Here is a 27,893-nt window from a genome sequence, read left to right as displayed (position 1 = left end):
AGAACTGTAAAGGGAAACATTACAACATTGAGGAAATTCAGAGAATCATGAGAACATACTATGAAAACCCATAGTCCACTAAACTGAAAAATCTAAAAAATTTTTCTAGAATTTTTAGATATGCATGACTCACCAAAATTAAACCAAGATAAGCTAAACAATTTAAATAGACCCAAAACAACCAATGAGATAAAATCAGTAATTTAAAAAATCTTCCAACTAAAAGAAGCTCAGAAGCAAATGGATACAACACAGAATTCTATCAAATCTTTAAATAAGAACTAATAGCAATACTCCTCTGTAGGGACCTAAAAGCCCCACCTTGCAGAGGTCCAAGAGGAAGTTACTTGGGCACAGCCTGACTTGTTTTAAAGTCTGAAGGATACTTCCGTGCTGCTGAGGAGTGCATGATCAAAGCGTGACCATCCTTAAAATACACCCTCAGAGGGGAGGGGAATTTCCAGATGCCTTTATAAGCTCTGTAACACCTGCAATAAATGAGTCCCTGCTTGACTAGGCTCCCCGTTGCGTCTGAGTGTCCCGGGTACTGGGGGCGGCCTGGCGAACCGGGCGCTTACTCATCCCCAATCATCACTTTGCGGGGGTCACTGGTACAAACCCCCCGCACGCCTCAAATTATTCTGTAAAATATAAAATGAACTATTTCCAATTCTTTTTATGAAGCCACTATTACCATGATATTAAAACCAGACAAAGATCCAACAAAAAAAGTAAATTATAAAACAATCTCTCTGGTGAACATAGATGCAAAAATTCTCAATAAAATATTTGCAAACTGAATGCAAGAGCAAATTAAGTTGATTATCTACCATGATCACACTGACTTACTCTAAGAGATTTCGGGATGGTTAAACATATACAAATCCATAAACATAACCCACTGCATAGATTCAAGGACAGAAACTACAGTCGCTTCATTAGATGCAGAAAAGGCCTTTGACAAAATCCAACATCTCTTCATAATAAAAGTCATGGAGAATCTAAGCATACAGGGGATACAGCTCAATATAATAAAGGCAATATACAACAAGCCCACAGTCAACATCACAGTAAATGGAGGAAAACTAAAAGCTTTCCCATTAAAATCAGGAACAAGACAAGGATGTCCACTCTCTCCATTCCTGTTCAATGTAGTACTTGTTTTAGCTACAGCAATACAAGTGAAGAGGATAAAGGAGATATGCATTGGAAAGAAAAAAGTCGAAGTATCATTGTTTGCAAATATAATTCTATACATAAAAGACCATAAAGACTCCATCAGAAAACTCCTAGAGCTGATAAATACAATTGTTAAAAGCAGTAGGATCCAAAATTAACATATAAACATCAGCCTAGGATGTTTCTAGCCTATAGAAAGGTATATAGCCTTTCTATATACCAACAGCAAACATACTGAGACCAATAAGAAGAAATATGGGACAATCTCACTCACAACTTCCTCAAAAAAAAAAAAAAAAAAAAATGGAATAAACCTAACCAAGGAAATGAAATAGTCGTATGATAAAACTTTAAGACATTAGAGAAAGAAACTGAAGGAGAAACCAAAAGATGGAAAGACCTTCCACACTCATGGATTGGTAGGATTAATATGAAAATGGCTATCCTACCAGAAGTAATCTACAGTCAACATAATCTCCACTGAAATTCCAATACAATTCTTCACAGAAATTTAAAAAATAATTTCAAACTTTATGTGGAAGCAGAAAACAGGACAACCAAAACAATACAGAACAACAAGAGCTAGAGGCATCACCACCCCCTAATTTCAAATTATACTACAGAGCTATAGTGATAAAAACATCACGGTATTTGTAGAAAAAGACACATTGAACAATGGAACAGAATTGAGGACTCATATATAAGTCCACACACTTATGGCTACCTGACTTTTGACAAAAGGGGCCAAAAATACACATTTGAAAAAAGACGGCATCTTCAACAAATGATGTTTGTTGAACTGGATAGCTACATTTAGAAGACTGAAACCAGATCCCTATCTCTAACTCTGCAGAAAACTCAGCTCTAAGGACTTCAACAAAGGTCTTCCTTGAAAAAGGAGAAAGTAGGGAATACATTGGAACTCACGGGCATAGAAAAGAACTTTCCAAATAGGACCCCATCAAATTAAAAACCTTCTGTACAGCAAAGGACATAATCATTTGAGTGAAGAGACAACCTATAGTATGGGGAAAAAAATCTTTGCCAACTCTACATTAACAGAGGGTTAGAATATACAAGAACTCAAAAAACTAATCATCAAGAAAATTAACCTAACTAAAAATTGGGACCAGGAACTAAACTGAGAGCTCTCAAAAGATAAAATGCAAATGGCTGAGAAATATTTTTTTTAATGTTAAACATTTTTAGCCATCAGGAAAATGTAAATTAAAACTACTTGAGATTTCAACTTAACTCAGTTAAAATGGCTACGATTCAAAAATAATAATAAAATGCCAGTGATGCTGTGGGGAAAATGATGGAGCCAGTATGGAAATCAGTATGGAGGTTCCTCAGAAAGCTAGAAATAGATCTAACACATGATCCAGCTGTATCACTCTTGGGCATATACCAAAGGACTCTGTACCCTACTTCAGAGATACCAGCTCATTCATGTTCATTGATATTCACAATAACCACAAAGTGTAATCAACCTAGATGTCCATCAACTGATGTGGATAATGAAATACATTTACATAATGCAATATTATTCAGCTATTAAGAAAAACAAAATTATGAAATTGCCAAGTAAATGGATGATATTGGAAGCACTCATCTTGAATGAAGTCTTGTAAGACAAAGGCCCCATGTTCTTTCTCATAAGTGTATGCTAGGTTTGTGTCTTTAGATGTGAGTTTCAATTGGAAAATCCATAAAGATCACAAAACTAGTAAGAAAGAATGCAGTGATAAAAAGGGGGAAAAGGGAATAATGGAAGAGGAAAGAATGAGAGGACAAGGCAGAGGAGGGAGTATGGGGAGGGATAACAAACACTTAAAGGACTTTTGAAAAACTCCATATGGAAACCTACTACTGTAGAAGCATATTAAAATATATACATATAAAATATAAAGAGTTTAAATGGGGTTACCCTACAATGGAGGGACAATGCCCTTACCAGATACCACAGACTGGCAAATGAAAAGCCCAATGCCAGGAATGAACCCCCTCTTTTGGAGTTGTTGACCAGAGAGGTTCTATAGACTCTCAACACTTATGTACATGAATCACAGATCAAGCATGGAGAAATCAAGCTGGTCCTGATCTTGAAGCTTCATTTCTACTGGCTAGCTTTCATAGTGCTAGCTTTCATCATGCTACTGGAAAAGTAATTATCAACCTTATCCAGCTGTGAATCCTATAAGCTACAATAACAATTGGCCTGGTAAGATACATTCATGGGTACCACAGTAGCACAAATGTTATGGGAGTAATCAACCATTTTGTAATTGGATGTAAAGCCCACTTTACAATATGGAGCCCATATGGGGCACTGTTATCAGGGTTAGGAACCTGTGGCTAGACATGTCACAGGCTGTAGGGGAGAATTTTCTACTGTTATTCTGCTAAATGTAAATAGTGGTAAACTGACTACTAACGACATTGTTACACCCATAGATTAGTCACCTCTCAGCTCTCACCAGAGAAGCTTCTTACAACAGATGGTGATTAACACAGAGACCCACAACTTGTATAGTTAATAAGGGATTATGGAGTACTCAGTTCTGAATGGGACACCTGGATCATACCATCTCCTCCTGAGGCTCAGAGTTATTGTGGAAAATGAGGCAGAAAGACTCTAAGAGCCAGAGGTGGTGGAGGAATACAAGGGAATCATTCCAGACACAAGGCAGCTGCATATATGAACCCACAGTGCTTGTGACATCACATACAAAACCTGTGCAAGCCTAAGCCAGACAAAAAAATAAGCACAGTTAGGAGGTAGGCAAGAAACTCCAGTCCTAGCTGAGAAGCTACTGGCAATTGATAGCTGCTGGGAGAGGGAAAGTCTGTTTATGGCTGGGAAGCTGGGTAGGTTGACTATGCTCCAGGGTATAGACCCACATCCAAGAACATTTGGGGAACAAAAATAAGACTCCATAGCCCCACAGGCATTTAAAAAATAATGGAGGACATGAATTCAGGGAGAGGTAATAAGGTAAAAGTGGAGATGGGGGAGGGGTTCTGAACATAGTCAAAATACATTGTATGAAATTCTCAAAGAAATAATAAAAACATTTTAAAAAAATCATGATCAAGGTGGCTTCATTCCAGACACACAGGAATGACACAACATAGGCCTATCAATAATGTAATACATCACACAATTGGTCTCAAGGATAGAAACACACTATTATTTAAATAGATACAGAAAAGGCTTATGAAAAACTCCAATATATCTTCCTGTTAAAAACCTTGATGAAGCCTGGTTTACTGGCACATGCCTTTACTCCTACCACTAAAGAGGGAGAGGCAGAAGGATCTCTGTGAGTTTGAGACCAGTTTGGACTACACAGCAGGTTCCAGGCCAGCTAGGGCTACATAGTGAGAACCTGTCTCAAAAATCAAACAAGCAAACAAACTAAAAAACAAAAAACCTTGAAGAGGGTAGGAATAGAGTGAATATATCTCACCACAATAAAGCATATATATGACAAACCTACAGTCAACAAGCTAAATGGAAAGAAAACTTGAAGCATTTCCACTAAGGTCAAGAATAAGACAACAGTATCCACTCTCCAGTCCTATTCAATGCTTGAAGTCTTAGCTAGAGCAATAAAACAAGACAAGGAAATACAAGGGATACAAACAGGAAAGAAAGAAACCAAGCTATCTAATTTGCCAATGATATGATTCTAGACTTAAGAGACCATAAAGATTCCTCTAGAAAACTCTAAGAACTGATAAATACTTTCATCAAAGGGGCAGGATATAAAGTTAACATAGAAAAATCAGTAGCCTTCCTATACAACAACAACAAACATACTGGGAAAGAATCAGGGAAATAATTCCTTTCCCAATAGCCTCAAAAAACAAACAACCAAACAAAAACCAAGAAAGCTGAGATTCAAAGTCTAGCTGGAAGCCCTCTCCAATTGTCATCACAGGGGCCTACCAACTTGCCAAATCAAGCTGCCCGGGAGAGAGCAGTAGAGACTGCAAGGTTAGTGCTGTTCTTCACATACACCAGACCTGTAGGACCAGCAAAGACCAAGACCACACTACAGTGGAACTACCTGGAAAAGACTTAAAACCTTTCCTCCCCCTGCCACCAGAACCCCGTGAACACTATGGCTACAGAGACTAATGGCTCCCACTATTGCCACACAGCATGACGTAGATCCTACTAGAGCCAGAGGGATCTGAGTGCTTCCTTTCAATTCAATGTAGCTGTGCTGGCAATTCATTCCATAAGTGATTGTTATTCTTCTTTTGGACAAGGTCTCACTATGTAGCCCTGGCTAGCCTAGAACTCATTGTATAGACCAGGCTAGTCTTGAAACCATAGAGATCCACCTGCTTCTGCCTCCTGGATGTTGGGATTAAAGCTGTGTGCCACCATGTCCGGCCCATTAAGTATTTTTTTTAATCTTTTATTTTCTACTATTTAATTTTTACTTTTGCAAATATGTCTCATGATGGTTTTCTTTCTGCTTGCAAAATGCTCAATTATGTTTTGGGACTGCTGTGTCTCTCCACCCAGTCTGCTCTAAGATATTTTTACTATGTTCTTCAGCACATCTCGTATGCTCACATCTTGTATGCTTATCCTTGTTCCTTCTTCTTTCTTTCATCCTTATCCCCTTCTTTTACTTCTTAATTATAACCTCCCATAACTTTAACAATCTCTAAAATCTGTGGGCCCTAACAGCATCCCAACTTTCCTCTCCAAGCTACTTTACTCACCTTATTTTTTCTTTTCAAAGTTCATCTAATACTTAATCCTTATTTTACCTACACTATTTTTCTCCCACTCCTAATCTTATTAATTAAAATCTCAGTATACGCTGTGTTATCTTTGGTTGTTTATTCTCCCAGTTAGTGAAGTCAAAGGGGCCACTGTGGACTGGGCAGTAGGACAACTGCACAGTGCTAACATAAATAGCTGTGGCTATTCTCCCCGTTAATATCCTACTCAGATAACACAGAGCTCACACTTGGCACCTGGAGCTCCTGGTCTGAGGAACTACTTTCTCAACTACACTCTCAACATTATTATACCCGAGCCCCACTTGCAAAAACTTCAGCTGAAAGAATATAGCTAAAAAGTAAATAAAGAGTGTAAATTCCAAAGTAACATAAGAATCATGAAAACGAAGACAACACAACTTTCTCAAAATTATTAACCCTATAGTAATGGCATCTAGCGAGAGTGAGTTAGATGAATCCCGAAGAGAGAACTGAAAATAGTAAGTCTGTTCAAATATACAAGCAAGTGAACAAAATAAGGAAAGCAATAGATGACATGAAAGGAAAACTCAATAAAAAGAAATACTAAAGAAAAACCAATCTGAAATGCTGAAAATAAAAACGCACATTAAGTGAAATAAAAAATTCTGTGAAAAGTCTCAGCAATAGAATAGATCAAGGAGAGGACAGAATAACAGCTTGAACATAAGGTGGAGGAACTAGAGCAATCCAAAGGAGAAGCATAAGAAGGTACCAGTGGGAATTCCAAACTATATGTGACACTATGAAAAGACCAAATTCACAGGTTATAGGTGCAGAAGAAGAATCTCATTCAAAGGAATAGAAAACATTTTCTTTTTTTTCTTTCTTTCTTTTTGGTCTTTTTGAGACAGGGTCCCCCTGTAATCCCAGCTGGCCTGGAACTCACTATGTAGACCAGGCTGGCCTTAAATTCACAGAGATCTGCCTCCCTCTGCCTCCCAAGTGCTGGGACTAAAGGCATGCACCACCATGCCCAGCCAGGAATAGAAAACATTTTCAAAAAAACTCATAAAAGAAAATTTCCCAGAGTTAGGAAAAGAGATGCCAATCAAGATACAGGAGGCATTTAGTACACCAAACAAAAACCCACCCTCATCAGAGTATAATTTAAAAACTAAATATATTGAACAAAGTATATTGAAAGCAGCATAAGAGAAACAAAGTGACAAATAAAAGCAGGTCCATCAGAATAATGCCAGATGATTCAACTGAAACTTTAAAATCTAGAAGGGCTTGAAATAATGTATTTTAAGCTCTGAAAGATAACAACTGCCAATGCAGAATACTATACCCAGCAAAGCTGTTATAATTCAAGAAAAAAATAAAAACTTTCTATGGTAAAAATAGACTAAAGAAATTTATGACCCCAAGGCCGCTCTACAGAAGATGTTTGAATGAATGCTTCATACTGAAGAGAAAAAATAATTTGATCATGAGGCCTCAGGAAAGAATAAACCATGCTAAAATAATACTAAGCAAGAGAGGAAGACACAAAACCAAATACTACAAAATCAACAAAGTAGCCAAAATTGGTAATTTTTAGATTTGTTTAATTTGGAGTATCTGTACATCTCAGGAAGCTAGAAAGTGCCAGTGAGAGGGTAGGGAACAAGGTCTTAATGGGTGAGGGCATCGTAGAACACATATGATATGAAAGCAGGGGGAGGGAAGACTGGGGGCTAAAGGTTTAAGCAGAGATGGGAGTGGGGGGACAAGAGAGATGTGCATGTAGTGGGGGACAGCAGGGAAGGTAGTTCAAACTAAGAATGTATTTAAAAAAAAAAACCCTTATGGAAGCACCCTACTTTGTAAGCTATTTGCGGGGGCGGGGAACAGGTGACCTTCCCCAGAAGACAGGGCTATAGTAAATGAAAATCTCAGCCACAGGAATGGGATGCCTCCCCATGGGTTATTGGTCAGGTCGCCGCAGAGCCCTCCCCACCCAACAACACAGGCTACTGCCATTGATCTTGGTTGTCCAGCATAACTAGATAAGACACTATTGATGAAGATATATTTTGGCTGAATTACAGAGAAATTAAACCGAAACTCATTTAAAAACTTCCTCCCTGCTGGCTAGCTTTCATAGTGCTAGAGGTGCTATGCAGGCTGCTGGGAAAGAAAAGCCACCAATGGTAATACCAATCTGCCAGGAAAGATGTACAATAGTGGCACAAAGGTTAAGAGGGTCACAAACCACTTTTGGATTCAATTTGAGGCCTGTGCCTCAGGGGAGAATTTATACATGGTACTATAAACCTGCTCAAAAGTCCATGACTTAAGAAGTCACAGGCCCTAGGTGGGAACCTACTACTGTTGTCTTGCTAAATGGGCACACTGTCTAACTGCCTTCTAAATATTTATGTTTATACCCATAGATTGTTGCTGCTCTGAACCTTGGCAAAAAAAAAAAGCTTCCATCTGCAGTGGTCAGAGGTTAATGCAGAAGACTTTTAACTGGCCAAAGTGCTTACAGTTAGTGACTATTGAGTGCTCAGCCCTAAATAGGACCTCTATATCACCTTCACCCCCCAATATCTCAACGAACATTGTGATAGAGGGTGTGGAAAGAATCTATGGATACTCACACAAGATCAAGCCAACAAGATCAGTCGATAGTCTTAACAGGCAGCACTAACTAGACTCAGTGGGTTACAAAAGAGAGAGGACATATGAAGGGGTAAAGGATGTGTTGGGGATCCCAGAAGTGGAAAACGAGACTTGGGGTGGATATGATCCTATACACTGTTTACATGTATGAACCTATCAAAAGAATAAATAAAAAGTATTTTACTAAAACAAAACACCAACCTAAACCCAAACCCCTTTGAACAATCTTAACCAAAGAAGTGAAAGATTTCTACAATGCAAACTTTAAAACACTGAAGAAGGAACTTTGAGTAACTCATCAGAAAATGGAAAGACCTCCCAAGTTCTTGGATTGGAAGAACATGAAGTCTACCAGGAATACAAACAGACATTTTATATTCTTTGTTAAAAGGTTCCTGGAATTCATTGTAAGTACATTTTACTCCTAGTTTCAATGAGTGACATAGACACAGCTTGCTAGATGCTTTTTTCTTTGTTCTTTTCTCTCTCTCTCTTTTTTTTAACTTATTTTTATTTTGTGTGTATGTGTGTATTGCCTGAATGTACAGAAGTACAGCCATGTCACACAATGCCCACGAAAGTCAAAAAAGGGTGTCGGATCTCCTGGAACTAGAATTACGGACCAGTTGTTAGTTGCCATGTGGATGGTGGGATTCGAACCTGGGTCTTCTGCAAGAACATTCAGTGTTCTTAACCACTGAGCCATCTCTTCAGCCCCTCCCCACCCCAGATGCTTTAGGGTTGCCCACACCTCAGTTCCCCGTGGGCCTTGTGCCACAGAGGTGGTAGCATAAGCCCATTTCCACAGGGGTCTATCAGTGTAGCCACACACAGGAGCCATCAACAATTTGGTTCTGTCTGGTTTTCTTTAGAAGATGTGATCTCTTCAAATGCAGGGCCTACAAGTTTAAAGGTCAAAATTTAGCTATGACTCCCTCAGGGAAGAGAAAGTCCTTCAGTGCATACAAGTGACATACAGTCCATCTAAATGACCCCAAGTTCTCTGTCTTCTGTTGAATTGTGTTGACCTGGGACAGGTGGTACAGGGACACTGACCCAACCTCAAGATGTCCTATCCAGAGGGTGGGCACAGACGTAGGCTCGTTTTTCAAGGATCTGTTGAGACACTTTCTTAATTTGCTCATCCAAGTTTTCTGGAGCATCTGTAAGGGGAAGACAGAGGTATGGGCACTCCTTCTGCAACGTGATAACACAAACAGGACTAGGAGAGTGCTTTCAACAAAGTCAGTTCCCCAGTGTGAAGCTGCACTCAGGGTGACTCTCCTCCAACCCTCCACACCTTACATGGGAAGGCCTTAGTTGGTAACTGACTCCTGGAAAGGCCATTTTACCATATTTTACAGCGTGTCACAGTCCTGCAGGCTATGTAGGGCCTCTGGGCGGAGCTCTAGAGATGCAGGCTATACATACCAATCTCAGTAAGGGCTTTAATGGCCCTCTCCTCTTTCATTTGCAACAGGACCGGATTCTACAGACTGCCAGGTCAAAGAGAATGTGACCAAGCAGCTTAAAAATATTTCAGACAGAGAAGCTGGCATAAAGTACCATGTTTTCCAGGGCTAAGGCCCTTGAAGAAGCCATTTCATCACCTTCCAGAACATGCTGCAATCCTGAAGGCCATTTTAGTTTGAGGCTAAAGAGGCAGGTATAATGCCTGTCTCCTCCCTTTGTGACCTCTCCTGGGCAGACACCAGCATATCCCACATAGGAGGCCTCTGTCTGTAGTATACTTGATCTAGCAGGTCTGATGCTGTGAGCCAAACCTGCTTTCCTAGCAGCAAGTTTTTGGAGCAGACAAGGGACCAAGACAGCTCCCCACCAATGCCTGGACCTGGGTGCTTACCCTCCCGCATGCCACCTTACTTACACTTGTCCAGCTGAGACAGACTGAAGAGATTCTGGAAATAAGCTTCCACACAGAACATGTTGGCCAACAGAACCTGCAGAACCAAGGTCAGAAAGGATGGCCACTGAGAGCACTGAAGTTGATCTTTGAACTTCAAGAAACCCAGTTTACTGCCACACTGGGCATCAATGCTCAGATCAAAAGGCTTACCTCAGAAGTTTTAAGTACTCTGATTAAACATACTTTGCCTAAGAGCAAGCTACTCAAAATCTGCAAGACTGTTTCTTTCTCTGTGAAGTAGATATCTGTGGGCTACCCTGGGATTATGTGTTAAAAGGCTAGTGTATAGTAGTTACTAATGACTAAATCTGTTCCCTCTTATGGGGTAAGATATGTATGGGGCAGGTAACAGGTGAAAAGGATGGGTTTGTGGTCCTGTCATTCCCCCATTGCTCTTATACAGAAGACCAGACACTAACATTATTGTCTCTGGAGAGACACTGACATGGACACACACAGCAAACTCATCCACCCATTTCTGAGGCCACCCTTTGGTGCTAGAGATTCTGACTCACCCACCCTCTCCTTCCTGGGACTCCCCAACAGGGCCATACCAACCAATACCCCTCTTCCCCACACCCAAAATTTTAAAACATGTAGAATGATGGAGGGCCTAGCTCAGTAGTCATAGCCCTGACACAAACTCTCAGCCCTCTGCTCATTGGTTTTGTGCAGAGCTGTGCAGTGCTTACCTCATGGTCATGATTCTGGAGCCCAATGCGGATGGAGCGACTAGCCCGTGACAGCACCGCCGTCATGCCATACAGGTTGATGAGGATATTGGCTACCCGCTTCAGTACCAGCTGTTCCTCTACAATGGTCTGAGGACAGAGGTTCGAGGTTGAGATCAATGATGTTTTTCTCTACACTTGGGCACTGACCTAGGTGAACAGATCTCAGCAACCTGTTTTGACACTATAAGCTACTACTTGGTGTGTTCATTGTCACCACAGATTAGTTCCCTGCATTCAGCCCCAGAAGGATAGTCCCTCCAGTCTTTCTGGGGAACCATTCTCTACTTAGAAGGTACCTAGAAAAATGAAGCAGGCAACTTCACCTAGCAGGGCCCCCATATTGGCACTCCCCATGGAGACTAAAGTTTCTGTTATAAGCCTGGTTCCATAGGTGGGAAATGGGCCCAAAGTAATCCCATGGCTGCTGATCATGGGGAAGTGTGTATGTCAGAGGCTTACCTTTCCAAAGCGGAGTAGCAAAGTCTCAACAGTTCGGCCAAAGTAATACACATTTTCCTCAAGTTTCACAGCACTGTCCTATATTAGTACAAAAGACAGAATTGGCTCAGTACCTTTTCTCTATGATATTCAAATTCACCAACTTGATGCCCACAGCCTGGAGTTCCAGAGAGACAGGGCAGGGATAGAGTGGGGTATCTGAATGCTCCCAACGTCCCTGGAGCAGCCCTAAATGCTAGTCACATCCCTCTGGGTAAGGAATACCTTGCAGGAGGGCACCCAAAATGGGAGGTACACATGCTAGGTCTACTCACTCCAAGACTAGGGTGTACAAAGCCAGGATTGCCTGTCAGCCCAAGGTCCACAGCTCGGCCTAGAGAGTCTCGAAGCCTCCGACCAATGGTCTCCATGACTGTGATCACGTTGCCTCTTTTAAGTTCACTGAAGGAAGTCCACAGTCCTGTGACTTAGGGCCTACAGGTGGTTCCCACTGCCCAAAGCACCACGGAGCTCTGTGCTGATGGCTGAGCACATAGGCTCTGTGCAGGGTAGCTCTCAGCCTGGCAGGGGGAAGCCAAAAGCATGGCCATTTCCTAAGACTTAAGGAGTCTAATCCTATTATTAGTAACATGTACTTGAGCTCTAGCAGGGATTTGATTACTCTCTGCAATGACAGCAGAGGAGATAAGGAACAGAGAAGAAAAAATGTTAAAGGAATAGTTCTCATTTCCCAGCTTCCAAATGTCTCAGCAGTCCAACCAAAGGTAGTCTGAAATACCAGGAATCCTCTAGTGTGGGAGATGAGTCAGCAGGGGAGAGGGAAGATGGAGCTCAAGTGGGCCTAGAGGGCAGTGCGTTTCTAAGGGCAGTGAGAGCTTCCCTGGCAGCTAGCCCTTCCTGCTGCCATTAAGTGAGGGGCTAGCTGGAAGGGGTTGTTTTCCAGGCCCTGTAGCTATAACCCAAATGCTGCTGCCTCCCTTCTGTGTGCCAGCTTCAAAAGGCTGCATACCCCACCACTGTTTTAAGATTAAGCAGCCCTTTCCTCTGGCTCCTATTAGGCAGGTAGGAAATCAAGGAACCTATGAGAGAACAGCACATACTTGATTCTTGAAGTCAGGATGCGGCCAGCATGCTGCAGGCCTGTCAGGGCAATGTACATCCGAAGAATCTCGTTGGTTCCCTGTGGCCAGAAGTGTGATGGTCAAAAGCGGCCCAGCAGTGCTTTCTGAGACTGGGCTGGTCCAGCTACCACCTACTACACACATGGTGGAGGCTGCCAGCCAGGAGCACAGGGGGATAGGCACAGAAGCAAGCTATGGCTAGGTGTCAGACAACACACAATGATGGTTGGTAAGGCTGACCAGAGAGCATGGCTTCCCAATGGGACCCTTACCCCTCATGGGTCACATCTCTCTCTAGGTCCCAGAATCCGCACTAAAACTGAGACCAGATTTCCCTGGGTGATGAAGATATGATGCCCAGGACACAGAAAGTATTGGATAGATAGTGCCTGGTTTTAGGTTAGACACAGGTAGCCTGAGAGATGGGAATGCCTCCCAAAGGGAGCTAGTATCTCATGAAACACATGCACTTGGCTATTGGCAGGATTGCCCTGGGGAAGGGTTGTTTGGGTGAGAGGTAGCAAAACAGATAAGGGTTTGATAGCTAGCACTAGGTGAATAGGGAGTAAGGAAGTCTTTCTGAGCAGCAGTAGCTAGGAGTTCCTTGAAGGGGTTGCCGACATACTCTTCCCTGGTACCCAACAAGCCTACCAGGCTTATGGTTTCTATGCACAACTTTGTTGCAGGCCAGGGAGTTGCCAGCATTGCCCTGTAGCTACTCAGCCCCAAGGACAGAAGGCCTTCCATGGCAGTAATACCATGGAAGTGCCTGTGGTATTACTGCTCTCAGCTCTAAACAAAGTCTGTCTCACACCTAAGGCTTCCCACCTACCCTTCTGAGAACCAAAGTTTCAAGGTTTCTTCAAACCTTGCTTGACTACCCTACCTATCCAGAACCTTGGAGCAACCCGAGCCCCTCGTTGTTGACTGATAAAGGAGAAGAGATGTTGGCTGGACGTGTAGTGCATGTCTAGGACCAAAAATAGCCAATGAGAGCTTTCACTGGAACTGATAGAGTCTGAGGATGTCTCTTGTTGACGGATCACCAGTAAAGCTCAAACCCAATCTAGGGGTCTGACTCCCATGGCCACTGTCAAGACCCATTCATCTTACTTAATCCCGTCCTCCTGGTGGGAGCACTCTACAACCAAGATAGTCCCTGATCAACATTTTCCAATGGCTTCCAAAATTCCTGTGTTGATCAAAGGCACCCAGTCCAGCACCTTTTCTATCTTTCCTGTCCAACTTCTACATCCTGAATATGCCCTGGTCTGCTACCTGAACTATACCATGAGCAGGACAGGCTGATTTGCCCAGAAAGACTTCCTTACTCCCTACTCACCTAGTGCTAGCCATCAAACCCTTATCTGTTTTGCTACCTCTCACCCAAACAACCCTTCCCCAGGGCAATCCTGCCAATAGCCAAGTGCATGTGTTTCATGAGATACTGGCTCCCTTTGGGAGGCATTCCCATCTCTCAGGCTACCTGTGTCTATATCCCCTAGGCAATCAGGTCCTATTATCACACCATGGCATCTCATGTTTGTCTGGCCCTGATCCCCTCCTTACTGACTTGACTGTGTACCCTTTAGGTTTGTAAATCCATGCAAGGCAGCAAACAGGCAATGAGGAGGGCAGGGAGCAGGGGAGTACATCTTCAGAGAACACTACTGACTTGCTTCAATTTACTGAGAAGGAAACCAAGACCCAGAATGTGGAATGGCGGCAAACCAGGAACTGGGACTGGAACCAAGTCTCCCATAGATCTGTTCAATCCTGCCCAGCCAGAAGAATTTGGAAAAGCATCTAGGAGAGTCACCAGGAGGCCGTGGGTCTGGTAAAAAGGGCTGTCAGGAGTACGACCTAAGAGAACTGCTTGGCTTCCCCCATCATGACCTCCTATAAAGGGGAAAAGGAGCTGGTGTATGGTTAAGAAGGTCCAACCAGAAGACATAGCCTGCCCTAGGTCATGGTGGGTCACTTCTGGACACCTAACAGCTCCTCTCAGGGCCAGGAAGGCTGGGAGGAGCACAGGGACATCACAAGGGGGTACACAGCTATCAGACAGTAAAGACACTCACCTCAAAGTTGAGGAAGATCCAGGCATCACATAAGGATACTCACCTCAAAGATGAGGAGGATACGGGAATCACGTAGCATACGCTCATAGGGGTAGTCCTTCATGTAGCCGGAGCCCCCAAGGATCTGCAGTGCCTCACTCACACACTGCCAGGCAGCCTCAGAGCTGAACACCTGATACAGACCCAGGTAGGGTCAGAGCCTTGTGGGAACATTCCAAATCCAGTCATTCCCTCCAGTTTTCTAAGAGGAAGACCTAAGCTTTGGGGAGCTGCTGCTCAGGATGCAGTTGAAAGAATGTGTAGAGTTCTTGAGCTTGGAGATCAGTGGCCCCAAGAGGAACTTGCCAGTTAACTACAGGTAAGTCCTTTGCCATCTTAGTCCACTGATCAGCCGGTGAGTCTAGTCTCTAACATGACTTTTCATGCCTCTGGGCTCTCTATCTCTTCCATACCTGTGCCAACTCTTATACTTTGTAACCCATCCAGATTTCCCTTTCTCAGGAAGTATGGCCCACTCCTGCAAGCCCCCTCTGCTTGCCATTTTGCTCTTGTGATATTGTCCACTGAGCATCCTAGGGATCAACACACTCAGCCCTAGTGTTAGCATTGGAAGAGGGTCAGCTCATAGGCACCAGTTAGTACTAGCTGGAAGGAAGGAATAAGGAGCACATGAAGATGACATGAATTCCACCCAGCACATAAGTTGCCCCTGGAGAAGACTGCCCCTGGAAAACCTTAAGCTGGAAGCCTCACACACACTCGAATGCCCACTTCTCTAGTCTGTCATTACCTTTCAGCATTTCTCTCACGAGCTCAAGTCCAGAGACCAGTTTAAAGTGGGGCTGGCATCTTTATTACAGCTTTTTAAAAAGGTACCCGTAAATGAAAACAGCAGGAAATTGCTATCTACCTCATCATTTGTAAAATTTTTCCATTTGTCTACTCTACAGGGATTTTATTGTAAATTTGGATTATGCTTTGATGTCCTAAAACTTTGAATCAATAATGTGTGACATACATTGTGCTAGGTACTCTGAGTTGTTTAAATGCATCAGCCCCTTTAATCTTCTCAACAATCCTATGTTGCTTCTTTTATTATCTCCATTTATGGATGAGCATGGACTCAGAGATATTAAGTGACTTCTCAAGGTGACACAGCTGGGAAATAGCAGATTCAGAATTTGGATCTGGGTTCCACTGCCCTTTTCTGCTCTTCTGCATGTCATGGTCAATTAGTCCTGATTTGCTCAGGTCTTCCCTAACTTTAGCACCAAAGTCCCCATATCCTTGGTAGCCCCTCAATCTCACTCAAGATGTCCGATCACTCCAGCCTTTCACATAGAGCTTTTCATGATCATCTTTTAGTAAATAAAGTCACAATTACCTTGATACTGTGCAACATTCCGTTTACTGACTGCTAATGAGATAACGGGGTTGTGAAAATGAACTTTTTGGGGGTTGTTGTTGTTTGGAGACAGGGACTCCCTGTAGCCCCAGCTGGCTTAGAACTCCCTATGTAGAACAGGCTGGCCTCAATCTCATAGAGATTCACCTGTCTCAGCCTCTGAATTGCTGGGACTAAAGGTGTGTGCCACCACGCCCAGCTTGAAAATGAACTTTGAGGCTCTTGCTAGGTAATATATGAAGAAACTCTATGGAATCAAGGGAGAGTTCCAATTGAATAATAATGACCAAAGAAGAACAAGTCTGACAAAGGGCTGACTGATGGAGGCTGGGACGGTGGGAAACACCCAATGCCACAGAGGCAATGACAGCGACTGCTGTGGGCTGCAGGCCTCAGGCAGCCATGTGAGGCAGCATCTAACGAAGCTGGGGCTCAGAGGTGAAGCTAGGAGAATCCATACTGCAAAAAAGGAACACCCACCTCGAGAAGGGATTGTTTGATAAAGAAGCCCCAGAACAGGATGTAGCCTGTTCTGGACTTAGAAAGTTGTTCCAGACTGTTTCCTACTTGCAATGTTTCCAGAATCCCAGAAGATAGAATTGTTAACACTCAGGCAACTCAGAATATGGCTACCACCAAAGAGATCAAGTTCCTGTAATCAGTGACCTGGTTTTACCTCATCAAATGTGATAAAAGGAAGGTCTGATATCAAAAAGATAGGCCATGAACTCTGAAAATAATGGCACTCTTCAGGAAAGTCCAGCTACTTTATATGAATGTGAAGCTATGGTATCTCTGTTTTTTCCTCTTGCTATCAATCAACAGCAATCAACCAGTAAAAGCTGGACACAACCCACACTGGGAAGCAGTGAGCAGTCCTGCACACTGACACCTGCTGGGCACTGCTCTGTGCCACTTCTCCCAGCTTTACTCTAGAGCCCTGTAGCCTCAGAGAGCTGCATGGGTGCGTGTAATAAATACTTCATGAAGGCCAAGTTATCCTAGAAACTAACAAGAAGAGGAAGATGGCAGGCAACACTGTGTTAGAAAGACTGCATCACCCTCCGGCACTAGCTCTGATTGTGCTGCAATTACCTTCACCATGGCTGCCTCAATAGAGCAGTCAGGAAATCCTGGTTGGTCCAGCATCCCTGCGGTGAGGTAGGCCATGCTTTCCATTACATAAGCCTTTTGAGCCATCAGTGCAAACTTTTCCTGAAATGTTTAGCAAAAAAAAAAAAAAATCAGAAACAAATTGCATGTGCATGAATTCAAATCTCCTAGAGAAGCTTATTAAGTTTGAAACCTCGCTGCCCAAAAGAACCCAACTCAACACAAACAAAAGGGACCTGTGTCAATAAAGCCTTATCTGGTCTTCTTCCCTTGTTCCTCCCCAGAGGCACCCATACACAGAAGCAGCAACCTAGCACCTGTTAACATCCACATTAAATCATGGCCTTTAGTACCTGAATCAATCCGAATTCACTGAGATTTCTGTTGAACTGCTTCCTAGTACAGGCATATTCAGTTGTCAGTTCTAAAGAACAGTTATAAGAAAAATAAACATGACAAAAAAAACCCATACAAGAATCCAGAACATTTCTGATTACTTAAAAATGATTTCCTACTGCAAACATGACTCTTCAGCACCCAGTAGGCACCAGGAGAATGATGTCTGCTGAGATCAGAAGCCCTGAAACCAGAGCACCCACTTTTTGGCATGTGGGTTGGAGGGGGAATTCTTGGCTTCAATGGCCCTGTAGTAGCAGGCAGGAAGTTAAAAATATGGAATGCTGAGTGCGTTGTGAAAGGTATGGAGGTAAGGACTCCACCTCCCTGAACCAACTATCCACCTCACAGAAATGCTATGAAGTGTGCAAAAAGATAGAAAGCTAGAGGCACCCAGCATAAAGACAGTTGCACAGGGTATCTAAGAAAAAAGTGGGAATGGGCCCACAGGTATCTGCCACAGCATGAGGGGTACCTTTATTTCAAAACTCAGGCTAAGGCCTCAAATTGCATGGTTGTAGATAGCGCTGAGATCTTCCACCCTGGCACCAGCACATCTAGTTCCACCTAAATCTGTTTCCCAAATATTTCCTCTGGCATAGCCCAGTTGCCACTGGTCTCCAGGATGTATCCCCACAACCATGTTTCTAAGTTTGGAGAACTTTATCGAGATTCTACCTCATACAGTACAGGCCAACCATGACAGCCCCCAGCATAATGAATGGACCCTGAGCCTGGCAGGTTTGCCTTCAGGTCAGGGTGCATGGGCTTATGCAAACTACTACCCTCTGGGCCTTTGTTTCTCCATTGATCAAAGGAAGGGAAAACTTCAAACAAGAGCCTTCACATACCTACCTCACACCAAACTTCAACAGGCATGAAACACAGAGGAGTGTTTGCCCCCAGCACTTCCCTGCCCATGACTATGCCCCTATGTTCATAGGGCTCTAGTGAAGATCAAAGCTAATGTTTTCTTAGTATAGGCTCATAGGTTGAAATTCATCAGGCTCATAAGTTGCAACTCATCAAATAGCCTTGTTTCTTACGCTTATGGCAGAGCACTAACCTTTTATGCCTCTTACAGAACGCCTGTTTCCATTAACTTTTGTGTGTAAATAAAACAGTGGAATGCAAAAATGCATTAGCCTCTGGGGAAAAAATATATTTGATCTAAATCAAAGGTCAAATGCCAAACTTAAGCTTAAATCCAAATGGCTTAGCTCAGACTTAACCCCCAGCAGACATGACAAACATTCCTGGGATTTTGAAGAGGGTCCCTACCTGACTTACTTCTGTGGATGCTAATATTCAATGTCAACTTGGGTTTTGAAACACTCTAGGCCTTGTGAGGGAGTTTCCAGAGAAGATTAATTGAGGAAGAAGGACACCCCCCCTTCACCAGCCCCTGCCACAAAATGTAGACAATATAAGCCCATAAGACCCAGATGGAGAAATCCATTGGAAATCTATCATGTATGCAGACTGCAGATACAATGTGACCAGCTGCCTCAGACTCCAACAGTCATAACTAACACTGCTTTCTGGTCACACTTTCCCTGCCATGGTGGACCGTACTTTCAAACTGTGAGACAAAACAAATTCTTCCTTCCTGAAGTTGGTTTTGTCAAGTATTTTGTCAATACAATGAGAAAACAAATGTAATAAATACACCTACCAATCAATTTCTTAAGCATCCCAGCCACAATAGTGCCCATACTGAATCTCCCACTGTTAAGAATGTTCATGGCCACCTGCAGGGAAGATGGAAACTGTTCAGAGGCACTGAAGGAAACAGAGAGAGCAGACCACATCACCTTAGTTTTTCCAGTTTCTTGAAAACAAAGGAAAGTATCTAGAGAATTCTATGCCAGCATCCAGGCCAAGTGAATCACCTTGCCAACTTTCAGGTCAGAAGAAAGTAGTTCTAACCCTCAAATTAGCTCAGTCACTGTTGACGCTCTCATCAACACACTTGGCCCCATTCTGACCACTCACAAACTCACTGCAGTTTATTCCAAACGCACCTGTCAGTTCTCTTTGCCCTGGGGAGGGGCAGAAACTAAAGACTGATCTGAGTATGCTACAAGCGGCATGGACACCCAAGCACTGCTTTCAGGGTCAGTGCCCACATTTTACAGATGAAGCAGCTGAGGCTTAGCGTGGTACCATGACTCTCTCAAGACCCTACAGACAGCACAGGCAAGCCTGTGCACTGAGAGGACTCCAGTGCCTACAGCCAGATGCCTATAGCAGTGACTTATGGCTTTCTCAGGATCTCTACTCTTCCCTCGCCCTTTATTCTGATCCACTGCAGTGAGCAGCTGGGAGAAGGACAAGTACACATCCCTGACACACAAGCTTTGCTTCTCATCTAGTCATCAAGGTTCCGTTCACAAATAAGGGGGCTTCGGTGAAGAAACTCAGTGAACCATGAGGGTGTAATTAAAAACTTTTTGATATATTTATTTTTATTTTATGAGTAATTGCCTTCAAGGATGCAGGTGTACCACATGTATGCAATGACTGTGGAGGCCAGAAAGAGGGTGCTGGATCCCCTGGAAGCAGAGATATGGATGGTTGTTAGCCATATGAGCGCTGGGAACCAAACGTGGGTCTTCAACAAGAGCAGCCAGTGTTCTTCACCAGCTCTACAAGTTTAATTTTAAAAATGGACAGCAACACAAGTGTTGGCAAAGATGAAAAAAAAAGGGGGGGGGACCTTATTCCTGGTGGGAATGTAAAATACAGCCATTATGGAAATAAGTTCTTAAAAAATGACTACAGTTTCCATATAACTGGCAATTAATTATATTAATAGGTATACACCCAAACAAGTTGAAAACATTTTCCAAATGGAAACTGAAGATGAAAGTTCACAACAGTATTACTGACACTAGCAAGTGGCAACAGCCTACACCCAAATAGCAGATGATTAAGATGAGGTTTATCCACACAGTGGAATACTCTCTGTCATACAGAGGAAGGAAGGAAATACTGATTCACACAGCAACATAAATGATGCCTGAAGAAAGCAGCCAGTCACAGAGTACCTCATAATGTATAATTCCATTCACATCAAATGCCTGTCATCCACAAACCCACAGAACAAAAACAGCAACTGTCAAAAGATGAGGGTAGGGCAGGAAGCATGGCAGTTCTGAGATTAGAAACGATGATCACAGAATACAGCTGATATATTAAATATGATGGGCATGTACATTTTAAAATGGTAAATTCTTTGTCACATGAATTATTTCTCAATAAAAAGTAAATCTGATTCCAAGGGGAAAAAAATTAGGGCAGGGACTTAAGACCCAGTGCGATGGGTTCATAGTACCCGAGCTTCTCTGGAGCCCAGTAGCCTATTTCTCATATTTACTAGGAAGAGGCCTCTAGTCCTCACACTGGGCAAAGGAGGGCTCCATGGGGAATGGAGACTCCCTATCTTAACCAGACTCCCTCTTAGAGGAGCAAGCCATCTCTCTCCAGCTTCCATGTTGCTAGCTTCCTACAAAGGCCAAGCTGCTGGGAGCAGGGGTGGGACAGAATGTGGGACTCATGTGAAATGGCACAGCATCCACATGGGATTGGCCTGCAACTCACCTTAAAGCCACCTCCAACTTCTCCAAGGACATTTTCCACAGGTACTTTGGTATTTTCAAAATGGACTTCACAGGCTGAAACACATGGAAGTTAAAACTGACTGACAAATGGAAAGCACTCTGTTCTTGACCCACAAGCATGTGACTGATTAATTATTCATTCATTCATCTTGTAGAACTGGGCAGAACACGAGGCATGGTAGGGTGGCACATGCCTTTAATCCTAGCATGCAGGAGGCAGAGGCAGAAGCATGTGGATTTCTGCAAGCTCGAGGCCAGCCCAGTCTACACAGTGAGTTCCAGGCTGTCTAGGCTGACAGGAGGCCCTGTCTTAAAAAAAAAAAAGGAACCTGGCACCATGGAGCACATTCTTTGAGCAGGGAGACAAATTATAAAGAGAACATGGTATCATGGGTCACTGCTACGATGAAATAAACAGCAGAGTACAAAGAGAGATGGAGACTGTAAGAGGTTATCATTCTTTTGAAAGGCTGTAACAGACATTTTTTAAATATTTTATTATTTTTATTTTATGTGTATGACTATATTGCCTGCATGTATGTAAGTGTACCTATGTCGTACAATGCCTTCGGAGGTCAGAAGAGGGCATCATATCCCCTGGAACTGGAGTTACGGCTTGTTAGCTGACTGGTAGGTGCTGGGAACTGAACCCAGGACCTACATAAGAGCACCAAGGGCTCTTAACTGCTGAGCCATCTCTCCAGCCCCCATAACATTTCTAAGGCAACATTTAGCCAACGTAGAAAGCACAGAAATAGCCAAGGACAGAAAAGCAAACAGAGAGGACAAGTATTTTCCTCAGATTTTTAGAGTCAATGGGATTACTGGTCCCTATTTTTTACTCTAATATAGCCATATTCTTGCACTATGGGCAGCATCCTCCTACATTGGGCAAGGTGTTAGCCAACGGAGGAATGTATTTGTACAGAATTTGTACAGATAACAACAATCTAAACCTACTTCAACACCACCCTCCAGGCTGAGGTAGGCATCCCAGGACCATAAGAAACAAAATCCCCTTGCTGTAAGTCAAGTTCTGAAATGTCTGACAAGCAGAATTACTGCAGCCAGGGACCACCAGTCCTGAAAGAGAGATGTGCTCTAAATGGAAGGTCAGTGTGAATGAAACTGAGTCAGAGAGCAAGGGGTACAGGATGGGGTAGAGGCTGGGAAGGCCTAATGCCCTTTGTACCATATTCTCTGTAGTACTGGCCTACATATTCTGCTACATAAACAAAGCAATTCTGGCACTTTGAACCAGAGAAAAAGAGACTCAGGATAGGGAAGGTTGGGGTTAAAGGTAGAGTCAGGCTAAGCAAGACAAGCTGGGTCTGCTGATTTTTCACTCAACTGTTTCTCTGGAAAAGCAAAATGCCATGAAATACCATTTTTCTGTTGATCATATCTAATGCTGTGGTACATGGGCTACATGACCTGGTCTTCTGTGGGGTCTCTCCCTCCCCTCGTCGGTCATTGGCCACTAGTCCACAAGGACAAATGGAGCAGAAGCAACGAACGGGGATGGCCAGTGAGCACGAGGGAAGAAAGCCCTTCTGGGGAGGCAGATTCAGTGATACAGCTCCATTTATTCAGTGGGGGTTAGGGAAAACATAGCGTGGAGGCAGCAGCCAAAGCTTCAGCTGATGGGTGCTCACAGTATGCTTTATTTACATGTGCCAGGGGGATCCTATCATCTGGCTATAGGGCAATGCCTAATTATCACACAGAAAAAACCTGGGGGTAGTTTTATTACAGGTAACTATGCCAAAGGTCATGTTCTGAATAAGGTCAGGCATCCATGCTTGGAGGCACTTTCCAGGTAAGTCAGGCAGGAAGCACCTGATGAGAAAGGAGCTGACCTTAACAACAGGGTTCCCCAACAGTCTTCCTGCCAAAGAGTAGTGTAGAAAGGAGTTGCCTTTCTCTCTGACCTCATCTTGTATTCCTGGACCTTTTCTCATGGGGTCCTGCATACTGCCAGGGATACTAATTTTCCAGTTGTCAGGCAGGAACCTGACACTGTTGACTTGGTCACGCCCAGGATACACAGATGTCGGCCTGGATATGTCAAAGGCAGAGCATAATGTACCCTCCAGTGAGTAAGGGCTGACCAGGCATGAATGGTGGGCCTGGGCTGTAGGAAGGGAGAGAAAGGAGGTTCCAGACAAGAAAGATGGGGGCCTGGAACATCATATCACTACTGAACTAAAGACCCAGTTTCTAGGACCTCATTCACACTACTGCATTCTCAATTTCATTTTCCTAAAATGCTTAACTGAAAATGCAAGTATTTAAATGCCTTTTCACTTTCATACTTGTCAGAATGGAGTCAGTCTGTCTCTCAGTCTCTCTGTCACACTTTATATACATTTCTGCCACACTACTTACTGTTGGAGCCTCGAATGCCTAACTTATCTTCAGGTTTCCCATTAGTGATTCCACCAAAGCCTCTTTCTACTATGAATGCAGTGATTTTGTCTTTCGTTGAACCATCAGAATCAACCACCTCGGTCTTTGCAAACACAGTAAAAATACTGGCCAGTGCTCCATTAGTGATCCAAACCTGAGAAAGAACAAAGATCTTTGTAGACACCACTCCACTCTATCTGCCCACTGAACTTTAGCCAGACATGGAAAGTTCTTGCTCTGTGTAAGTCAAGCCTGTGTGAATAGAGCACAGTCCCCAGAGCAGGGGTGTTCTTAGGAAACATTGGTGGCAGGACAGGGGTGGAGAGTAGCTACTCACACCAAGACAGCTCCAGACCTGTTTCCACCAGACAGCTCCATTCAATGGAAGACCAGACCAATGGAAGATTTCTAGTCAAAAAGGATTATTTCATCACCTCACAAAGAATACAAATGTGCAAACTTCATGTACAATATTTACTTAGCAATGAAAACAATGAAATGGGGGATGACAGAAATAGTGTACTTAACAGACTACAACAGATAGGAATTGTTTACTTTTTGACTCAAGCAAACAGTTAAAAGGGAAAAGGTAAGAGATAAGCAAGGAAATCTGAATGCTGAATTCCTAATGGAAGAAATTTATTATCATTCTCTTTCGTGTGCTATAGTATTACAGTTTTCTATTTTTAGCAATCCATGCTAAAAATTCTCACAGATGCCAGCGTTGGTGATACCAATGGAAGAAATACCAATAGCCATGAGTCTGTAACTCCTACAGCTGAATGTCAGGTGCATGGAAGTGCAATGTACGATACTCTATCTTTGAAATTTTGTGCAATAAAAATGGAAAACAAACACAGAAAAGCAGTTCAGGGAGGGAGCTGTAAGTATACAAGCAAGGAGGCTCTGGAGGCAGACTGCCTTATACTAACTAGTTCCCAGCTCTCTATGTCTCAAGTTGTTCTGATAAAGGACTGACATGCACCCAGTATGATATGCAGATCCCTTATAGTGCCTGGTGTACAGGACATAGACACAGAGGTAGTGAGACTGGACAGGGCAATGAGGTCACAGCTGTACCTTGGAGCCATTGAGGACAAAGTGCTTCTTATCTTCACTTAACGTAGCTCTGGTCTGGATGGAGGCAGCATCACTCCCACTGCAAAGATGGAGAGATGTGACTGAGGGAGAACAATGTCAGGAGTAAGAATGGATTTGAAGGTTTGAAAATAAGATGGAAATAAAATAGAGGCAGACAACGGACATGTTCAACTCTCCAAGTATAGCATGTTTGTACAATTTTACTACGAAAACTTGTGTGAATAGCATGTAAAAAAAGTGGCAGTAAAAACAGAATACGGAAATGTGGGCTCAACAAGGGTTTAACAGAGCTGCTATGAGTTCAGGCTTTAACAGCAGGGAAGACTATACGAGAATCCCTGAGCCTTGCCCAGCACTGCTTCATCCTTGCTATGTGACCTTGGGCTGATCACTTCATGTACTCTGAAAGGTTCACTGAACGTTGCATGCATTCCTGAATGTCAAGGGGGCTGTGAGCCACAAACACTGACTTTGTTGATGCTATAGAAATGTTACCTGTATTTGTGATGACTGGCCCAGAGCTGGCTGAGAATGACCTACAGGAGCTCCAGGGCTACTTGTAGAAGAAGGTCCGTGACCAGCAGCTCATCTACTCTGCAGGTGTCTACAACCTGCCTAAGGGCTGCAGCTGATCGCCCCTGCTAGGCATCCACAGCATCCATGCCTGTGTCCCCTCTGGATGGAGAGTATGCTATACCTTCTGTTCCCATGGCCCTGTACCCAGTCCTCTCCCCCATCCCCTGCCTGCTCTTCAGAGTACAGATTAAAGCAGATTGGTTTATAAAAAAAAAAAAAAAGAAAGAAAAGAAAAGAGAAAAGAAAAGAAAAGAAAAGAGAAAAGAAAAGGTCACTTGTAAATTTCATTGGGTCAGAGATAAAAGAACTACCAATAATAGTTTTTGGACTGAAAAGCTTCAGGGAAGGAAGAAATAAAAAGCCAGCTACTCCCTGCAACACTAACTCTGTCCTCAGAAACTTTGGATGGTGTCAAGTATATGGATGACATTTTGAAGAGACAGACCTGGCTGGCTCTGTTAGGCAGAAGGCTGCGATGTGCTCCCCAGATGCCAGTTTGGGCAGGTATTTGGCTTTCTGCTCCTCGCTGCCGACCAAGATGATCCCCTAAATGAAACACACAGATGAACTAAAGCTGTGAGGTAAAAGGCTGAGCTGTACTTATGAGGCAGCTCCTTTTGTTAACAATATTCACTTCATTCAAGAGAGGACAGTATGAGCCAACAGCCAGTAGCCTCAGGCTGAACTCAGGGAACTAAGCTGCTGAAGGGAAGCCTCATGCACTGGAGGGGCCACAGTGGTAGCTTTGCAGTCAACATCTGGGATTTTCATCCCTGCCCATGTTAGTGCCCTCCTGGGTGGCACTGGCTCAGAAATGATCCTTCTCTGAGCTTCCATCTCATTTATGAGCCAGGAATCCCTCCTCTATGGAGAGGAAGGTTTGGATGACGGGAAGTGAATACTTGGGAGTGCTATAGCTATACCCAGTACTGGAATGGCACATAGTTTCAAAGCTGTTGCTCCCCTACCCTGGTCCTATTGCTAAATAACTGCAGTGTAGGCAACTATTCTTGGGTTGCAAAGATGGACATGAAGCCCATTCTGCTCTCTTTGATGTCTATACAGCAGAGATGACCTAGATAATGTGACTCCCCTGAGAACTGCATGCCCTTGAAGCTGTCCCACCACACTCTAAGTCTAGGGGGCACATAAACCATGTGCCTAGATAGGATAGCTCAGGAGAGGGCACAATTCCAGAAATGGCATTAACTTGAGTCTCAAAGGATAGGTCAAACGTAATGCATACAGGAGGCAGAATCAAGGGAAAAGACCAAATTAAGTCAAGAGTCACTACTGGCCAAGTAGAGGCCACGTGTACAGAGACTCACAGTGTAACCAGACTGAGTGAAGTGGAGTCAGGGTGGCAAGTGCAGCTAGGCTCCTCCTATTTACCCCTGAGCAATAAAGGCCCATTCAGCAAGCCCTAGTCTCCTGATTCCTCCAGAAAACCCCAAACAGGACCCCAGACACCTGACCTTGAGGCCAATAGCCTGGTGTGCTGCCAGGGTCACGGAGATGGACCCATCCATGCTGATGATCTCCCCTAGCCGAGCATACATTGTGTTGGAGAGGCCAAGGCCACCTAGGAAAGACAGATCAGTCTAGCTGACTTTTCCTACTGGAACAAAGGGCTTCATTCTACTTTAGTAATTATAAAGTAACCACAGAACACCATTTAAATAAAAAAAATCAGCTGGGCATGGTGGCACGTGCTTGTAACTCTGTCACTTGGGAGGCAGAGGCAGCCGGATCTGTAAGATTGAGGTCAGCTTGGTCTACATAGGGAGTTCCAGGCCAGCTGAGGCTACAACTATCTCAAAAGATCAAAGCAACAAAACAAAAAGATCAAAACATGGAAAGACATTAGGAAAACAAATAGTGTTTATAATCTTATTATTCACAGCATTTCTGTTTACACCTTCCAGGTCTTTTCTAGGCAAAGAAACACATGCAGACCTGTATTTTAAAAGTACAGAAACATATACACACAGTAAGTCACTGAGTATGTTGCAAATGCCTTCCACAGATAAGTATTTACAATGCCGGAATGGTACTAGGTGAATTCCAAATCATCATGGCTCTTATGCTGTGGCTCTGGAACACTTGGCGATGGAGTGTTAATTTTCTGCAATGTAGGTCATTTTGTACAATCTGTACCCTGCAGGATGCTGATCAACATCCCCTCCTCCACCTACTAGAATTCATAGAAAATTTCCATATCCTTATAGTTTCTACAACCAATAATGTGTCTTGATATTGCCACATGTTTTCTGACCTATAGAACTGCCCTCACTGGGAACCACTGCTGTAGGAATAAAAGATTAAAGGATAAAAAACATACAAAAAAAAAAAAAAAAAACTTACATGT

At 43.3% G+C, this 27,893-nt stretch overlaps 1 protein-coding gene across 2 annotated transcripts in view; it reads right to left on the bottom strand.

Moving 5' to 3' along the window:
- Window positions 1-9,188: 9,188 nt before the first annotated feature.
- Acad9 (acyl-CoA dehydrogenase family member 9) overlaps window positions 9,189-27,893 on the bottom strand; it is a 35,047-nt gene continuing 16,342 nt past the window's right edge. The window contains exons 4-19 of one of the 2 annotated variants that reach the window (XM_029567657.1): window positions 27,001-27,107; window positions 25,971-26,071; window positions 24,929-25,007; window positions 23,828-24,002; window positions 21,420-21,493; window positions 19,492-19,567; window positions 17,774-17,844; window positions 17,403-17,522; window positions 14,946-15,074; window positions 12,801-12,880; window positions 12,015-12,141; window positions 11,701-11,778; window positions 11,200-11,328; window positions 10,469-10,541; window positions 9,637-9,743; window positions 9,189-9,479 (exon numbers count right to left, since the gene is read on the bottom strand). In XM_029567657.1, the coding sequence (XP_029423517.1) occupies window positions 9,643-9,743; window positions 10,469-10,541; window positions 11,200-11,328; window positions 11,701-11,778; window positions 12,015-12,141; window positions 12,801-12,880; window positions 14,946-15,074; window positions 17,403-17,522; window positions 17,774-17,844; window positions 19,492-19,567; window positions 21,420-21,493; window positions 23,828-24,002; window positions 24,929-25,007; window positions 25,971-26,071; window positions 27,001-27,107 (1,520 nt within the window). In that variant the 3' untranslated portion in view covers window positions 9,189-9,479; window positions 9,637-9,642. Of the gene's footprint in view, window positions 9,744-10,468; window positions 10,542-11,199; window positions 11,329-11,700; window positions 11,779-12,014; window positions 12,142-12,800; window positions 12,881-14,945; window positions 15,075-17,402; window positions 17,523-17,773; window positions 17,845-19,491; window positions 19,568-21,419; window positions 21,494-23,827; window positions 24,003-24,928; window positions 25,008-25,970; window positions 26,072-27,000; window positions 27,108-27,893 lie in introns of both variants that reach the window. The other variant, XM_008841773.2, reaches the window with a different exon arrangement.

The sequence above is a fragment of the Nannospalax galili genome, unplaced genomic scaffold (assembly GCF_000622305.1).
Source record: "Nannospalax galili isolate Female #2095 unplaced genomic scaffold, S.galili_v1.0 scaffold1700, whole genome shotgun sequence".
NCBI lineage: Eukaryota > Metazoa > Chordata > Mammalia > Rodentia > Spalacidae > Nannospalax > Nannospalax galili.
Note: the sequence above shows the minus strand (reverse complement) of the source record. Positions and strands in the feature narration are given on the sequence as shown.